At 40.5% G+C, this 6923-nt stretch overlaps 1 protein-coding gene across 4 annotated transcripts in view; it reads left to right on the top strand.

Annotated features, from left to right (window-relative positions):
• VTI1A (vesicle transport through interaction with t-SNAREs 1A) overlaps window positions 1-4710 on the top strand; it is a 233904-nt gene extending 229194 nt beyond the window's left edge. For all 4 annotated transcript variants that reach the window (XM_028730279.2, XM_028730276.2, XM_028730280.2 and 1 more), the window contains one exon: window positions 4075-4710. Coding sequence is in view for 2 of the 4 variants with exons in the window: in XM_028730276.2 (XP_028586109.2) it covers window positions 4075-4168 (94 nt within the window). In the remaining 2 variants the exon portion in view is untranslated. The remainder of the gene's footprint in view (window positions 1-4074) is intronic.
• Window positions 4711-6923: the final 2213 nt, after the last annotated feature.

Below are 6923 nucleotides of genomic sequence, written 5' to 3' on the forward strand. Positions count from 1 at the left end.
TTCTATGCAGACATTTCTTTTTTCAGGAGTACTGGCTCAGCCATAACTATTCATGTTGTGTGGTGCAATCATGTGTAATACTGTGGAACTTATAAACCTTATGGAACTGCATGCAATTCTGGCTGTGGATCTGTGATTGATTCAGAGATTCACAGAATCCTTTTAATCAAGATGTCCGTGTGAGAATGCCTCTTTAGTTGAAGGGTAAAAACCCAGCAGTTATTTACAATAGACTTTCACAACGAAGGGCTGGTTCAGAAGCTCACTTATTTCCCCCCCTGTGCAAGGTGTTCCATCCATCTCTCCTGACACATTTGCACATAGAACTTAATGTATGATCTCCAGCCCTCCATGGACAGAGTTGGTACCTCAATGAAAAGGGAAGATTCTAAATGCCTCATCCCACCCCATCTTATTCTTACCACAACATATAGATTTGTGGGCAAAAACTTCTGTAAATTCGGTCCACAGACTCCATCGAATAAACAGTTAATTCGTCTTAATATCAGCAACGCTGTGATTCATAATGCAAACTGGAAGCATCCTTGATGTTTTAGTCACACATTCCTTTTAATTTGGCCATGCATTCTTTTAAAGCTACAGTGTGCTAACTTAATAAAATGCAGCATGCAAATGCACAAGTTTTTGCCTTCAGGCACTTTAGCCATGGATGTTTCAGTGGGTGTCTCCTTTCAAGTATATATTATTTCTTAAATTATTTACCCTGTAAACATGCTTTGCATTTTCAAAGGAGGCGCTGGGTTGCCTCTCTGGAAGATTGAACTGAATTTTTTAGGTAAAAAAAATCCAAAGTTACAAATATCATTTGTGTTTTTGTTGGTGAGTTAGCCATGTGGCTTTTTGCAGAAGATGCTGAACCCCACTTTCCTCCTTTCCCTCCCACCGCTTGAAATTCCTTGCTGCTTTGCCTGGAGCAATACCCACTGGCAGTGTCTGGCTGTGACAGTACTAGAGGCCTCTTTACAGATGGGTCCTGCCAATGCCAACCATTGTTCTGCCACTGTGAGCTGGTTTGATTACAGAATATTGCTGAAATCCCACCCAGCCCCCAGCCCTCTTTCTTCATTCTTTCTTTTAGCGCCCTGGATTGTTGACTTGAGATCTGAAATGCATTGATACCAGAATCCAAGTTCTTTATGTACCATTCCATCCTATCACCCTTCAAAGTGGAGCTCTGCTGCTTCAGAAACTCATTCTGAAGTTTTCCTTGCTCTGCTCCCCTGCCTGAAACGCTACAGTCTCAACGTAACTTTTGCCGAGATTTAAAGAGCATGTTTATTTTAGGGTTTAATATGAAACAGGGTAATAATTCTGCAGAGGAGCATGTTGATAACATCCTTCCTATTTCATGATTAATTTGTTCTGTTCAATATTGTATTCTTTTGCTGCAGTGGGCAAGCTAATTCAGATTCCTAGAAGTTGAACTTTGATATGCATATCCTACATTCGTACTTTAATGGAACATTTAATTAGCAGATACAGGTGGGGGTCTGTACTGCTTCCTCTTTTCCTGATGAGGATTTTAGAGACGAGTTTGCAGATTAAGTAATCTTCCAATCAAGTGTGCAGCCAGAGAATTAGAAATGAAACATTTGGAGGACTCATTTTATTTATTCTTTTTTTCCTCACTGTAATTTGGGTGTGATGAGACACTAACTAGGTCAGATATGAGGCGATGGCTTAACGATTCAGTGTGTTAGATGTATGCATTTGCCTAACTATGTGTTCGACTGAGCAAGTTCCATCCACAGTTAATCCTTTGTAAATTAGCATCATGGATGCCTTGGGGCCTTCATCCCACAAATAAAATGGTTGTCAGCACAGTCATATTAGAGGAATATTACTGTATGTTACTTAAGGCTGAATTTTTAAAGAGTTTTCATGCTTTTTAATCTGTTTCTCTGCTGAATTTCAATTTTCCTGAGTTTCTTTTCAGGATCAATGAGGGTGACTGAGTAAATATGCACTCTGCTTTTCATGCATTCATTTGGGCAAACAGTTTGCTATCAGGTGTTGTTTTGCTAGAAAATGCCCCAAAAGAAGAGGGAAAGAAAGAAAGAGAGAGTGGTTGAAAGTTCAGGTGTTAATCTGCACTGCAAACTAATAAGAAGCAGAAGCCTCTTTAATTAGCTTTAGTTTGTTAGACCATTAAACATTTTTCCTCTCCAAGAGAGACAGAGTAGTCCGCTCCCTTTGGCAGAGTAAATATTGCCTGTTAAGTTTGAATTAGCTGTCATCGTGGGAGAATTAATGCTGCGCTTTATCCTTTCTAGTGAGGAAGGGAAAAATAAACGAGACAGATCTTAGTTCAGCTTTAAGTGATAAATGAGGACAAAGCAGGCCATTCATCTCCTGCTAGCAAAGTGGACACAAGCACTAAAGCAGTTTTGCGGAAGACGTGTCAGCAAATGTGATCATTTTGTAACCTGTCAGGAGGATAGAGAGCTAGTCCTTTTAAAGTGTCACAGGGGAGTGTGTTTGTCTGATGTGACAGTTTTCATCCATCCATTTACTTTTCTTTTTTTTTAAAGGTGAATGTTGTAGCAGTGGCTGGCATTGTGAAAAACGGAGGGAGGGATCTGAAGTTGGTTCAAAACTGCATCCTTCCGCACTTACACTTGCCTATGCAACCGGACACATCTAGTATGATATTACTTATTTAACCAGGAAATTCTCATATGTACAAAGATGCCTGTTTGTAATGTATGGCAAACAAACATCCCACCTTACTATGAGCTCAGCCTCTTGTTTTTCCTTCCACCATCCATTGTTTCTTTGTTTGAATAGTGTTTATGGTTTTATTTTCCATCTTTTTACAAACAAGATTGAAATTTCAGTTGGTTTTTTGGGGTGGCGTTGTTGTTGTTTTTTGGTGGAGAAGGGGCTGTCAATCTGATTTTAACGATGCTATACTGCAAATATGTTCCTGCCATGTAAAGGTCAATATTCCGCAAGAGCCCGGATAAATACTACCCTGGAATGAAGCTCATGCCTTTTCTTAAAAAAAATAAAAAATACTCATTTTTAATAGTTCTGTACAGATGGGTGTCATTCAGACTCTGACGACTGATAGTTTGTATGCTGATGAAACAAGAGGTTCATTTCCACAAGTGGTGTGTTACCATTACTCATTTCTCTCTGTTCAGTACACAGGAATGTAGCATTTGCCTGATTACCATAAGTGAATCTATGCAAGTGAGGCAAAGAAAGGTTTTAGAACATAAGAGTCATAGTTTGACATGTCCTTCTATGTAGCATCCTTTTTCTTCCTCACTATCCTTTATACTTCTCCCTTGGTATTTGGTTCAAGTGAGCACCTTGCCAACAAGTTCCCTACCCTTGAAATCTTTCACTTTAATGCACAAATTAATGACTGCTTTCTCTCTGGAATTAAGAAACCAAAATAAAATTATTTGAAAACCTCCATAATGGCTTGCTTGGGTTGCTGTGGGTTGTATCCACTTAAATATGCAATGAAAATGAAATCCATTCATTCCAGGGAGTCTACTCTAAGTATGACTTAGTTGGATAAAACTTCATGTGGCAAGCTCCTTTCCAGTATGAATCGTCGTCAGGCTTGTTTTAAATGTTCCATTTAGCAGGTTTTAGACATTTAGTTAAATTATAAAATAAAAACAAACATTCAGATATTAATTTAATGTACACATAAATGTTAGAAGGACCAGCCCCTTAACAAATGCTTTCAACTACAGGAAGTGAGGGACAAACTAAACATTACATCATTGCATGTGTTCAGCCATTGCATAGCTTGAAAAAAAGCGCAGATATGGACATCTCAGATTTGGACTGTGAGAGGGTTAAAGCTTCCCCCATGCTTACCTTAAAAAAAACAGCCACACAATGCTAAAGTCACATCTAGTTTGGCTCTTAGTGACACAAATAACAATCAAGATCAGTACAGACAATAGTTTTAGAATCTAGATAGCTGTACTCCATGGGTTACTCACATGGAAAAGAAAAGTTAGGTGCTTTACATTGCGCTTTTATTGTCTTACTCTCTTTCACCACTTTCTTTTCTTTTTATTCCCTTAGGATCATTCAAAACCGGATTTTGTTAGTTATCTTGGGGATCATCGTCATCTTTGCAGTCCTGATGATTATTTATTTTTCTGTCAGGGGACACTGATATCTTTGTTCTTCACTGACCAGCAACAAACTGCTTCAGAGTAATTAAGACAAAGTGGTCACATGAATCATTCTCTTGCACTGAAATGGTTCTCCCTCTCAAAGCCTGCGGTTCAACTCTGGTGCAAGTAGCATAAGCATATTTTGTCTTACTAGCTGCATGTGCATTTGATATTTTTCTTTGTTTTATGTCATAGTATGACTGTTCTGGTTTTCCTATATTAGCATATGCAATGAACATATTGTTAGTATACAAGACCACATGTGTAAGCAACTTATTAAATTCCATGCCAGATTTTTAATGCTGACACTTGCAAGCATTTAAACACTCGACTTGGCTTGAGTTGGTATTAGATCTCTGGCAAGAAATTCCCTCTTAGGATCTTGGAATAGGAGCAAACAGAATTTTAAAAAAAACATAGTGTGACATACTCAGGCTTGAATAACAATCACAAATGTAACCCAGGAAAGCCAGAGGAGTCATTGCTTCTAATAAACATATTGTCTTTTTGACAGGATGGCTTAATGTCCACTGTGAACCTAGTATTCAGATGTGATAGTTTTTCTTATTTCTTTCAAACTTTATTTACAGACCATGTATATATATTCATCTCCACCAAGTCCTGGATTGTCGGATGAATTTATTTTACAGTGTTGCCCTATGACTGTGTTGTTGTCATGCTGATAATGTTGCTTTCCAATATTGTGCTTTTAATGAATGCAGATTCCAAAGCAAGAAAAGACTGGCTAGCAGTTACATAGAGATCCTTTCTGAGTCACTTCTCAGTTTTCTGGATTTAGATTCAACACAATAATGAGAAGTATCATGCAAGAATAAATATGGTGAGATTGTGTGCAAGTAATACTTTGAATGAATTCTGTGTGTAAGAAATATCTAGAATGAATTGCATACATACTTCCATTTCATTTAAACAAATATGGACTTAGCTGAAATGCTCAAACAGGAGTATATCTACTCACATAGGGGTGGCAAGAAAACAGCCAGTTGACCTTTTTCTGTATGTCCAAGAGAAGGAGGATGCACTTCAGTTTGACGTTGTTTCAGCAGCTATTGCTTGTGCTCTCCCTTCTCTGGCCCAGCTTACCACACATTAATAATAATAATAGTAATAATGGGGACGCTGGTGGCGCTGTGGGTAAAACCTCAGTGCCTAGGACTTGCCGATCGCATGGTCGGCGGTTCGAATCCCCGCGGCGGGGTGCGCTCCCGTCGTTCGGTCCCAGCGCCTGCCAACCTAGCAGTTCGAAAGCACCTCCGGGTACAAGTAGATAAATAGGGACCGCTTACTCCCAGCCTATAGAGTGAGATGAGCGCACAACCCTAGAGTCTGGCAAGACTGGCCCTTTCGGGCAGGGGTACCTTTACCTTTACCTTTAATAATAATAATATATTTAGACACCATGAATCAAGTTCTTGTCATCCCTCCTACCATCTTCCTCACACCCTTTGTGCAGCAAATAGAGGTTGATGGCATAGTAAACAGGCTGTAGAAAGTTATACCCAATTTTGGTCCCCTGGGATGTGTATTAAGACAATTACTTGAAAACACATGTTTCTTTCAATTCCCACATTCCTGTCTCATTACATGAAATATTTTTATGGTTATCCCTTCAAAATGTCATTTCATGATGAGTAGACATGTGTCCATACTGGACGCAATTGGAATTGTCTCCACCTATTTGGCAAAATAATATGGGCCCCAAATTAGATCCAGTGTATGTTTGACCCTTATTGTGGGACCCCAACACGAACACTTTCCCACCATTGTCCCTTTTTACCTGCACATGTAGACTGTGGCAGGACTTAAAGTGGGCTCTGCAGTCAGTGGCAGACTTTGGGCTCCCAAATTTCATGGGTGCCCTGTGTGACGCTAAAATTTGGTGCCGCCCTGCCTCTCAGGTTCCATTCTGCAGCATTGTTGTGGTGCCCCCTGCAGAGTGGCGCCCAGTTCTGCTGCACCAGTCCTGTCACCCTGAAACTGCCTCTGCTGCAATAAAGCATCCCCTAGACCCTAACTGCTCTACTGCAGCATCCAGAGTCAACAGGAATTATGGTTCCCAATGTCCAGTGCTATTTTTCTAGAAGAAGAGGTGCTGGAGCTCACCATGAATTTCTCCCTTGTCTTAGAATGGCAATGGTGCCCACCTGAGAGGTGCCGGAGCTGAGCTCTGGCTGGGGGTGGGTGGGAGCCCTGCCAGCGTCCCTGAACGCTGGGAAACTTGTAAATTACATTTCCCATAGTTCCTATAATCCCTTAAAAACTACCCATGTGCTTGCAGAATCTCCTAGGACCATACTACTACTACTAATAATAATAGATTTTATTTATACCCCGCCCTCCCCGGCCAGAGCCAGGCTCAGGGCGGCTAACACCAATAAAATTTCAGTAAAAACATAGAAAGAAAAGAAAAAAACAATTTAAAATCCAGGTTAAAATGCAAATTAAAATGCAGCCTCATTTTGAAGTAGCTGATATATCAAGACCATAAGGGGAGGGAAACGTAAGGGTCAGACTGAGTACAAACCAAAGGCCTGGTGGAACAGCTCCGTCTTGCAGGCCCTGTGGAAAAATGTCAAGTCCCGCAGGGCCCTAGTCTCTGGTGACAGAGTGTTCCACCACGTCGGGGCCAGTACTGAAAAGGCCCTGGCCCTAGTTGAGACCAATCTAACCACCTTGTGACCTGGGACTTACAAAATGTTGTCATTTGTGGACCTTAAGGTCCTCCGTGGGGCA

This window comes from Podarcis muralis, chromosome 6 (genome assembly GCF_964188315.1).
Source record: "Podarcis muralis chromosome 6, rPodMur119.hap1.1, whole genome shotgun sequence".
NCBI lineage: Eukaryota > Metazoa > Chordata > Lepidosauria > Squamata > Lacertidae > Podarcis > Podarcis muralis.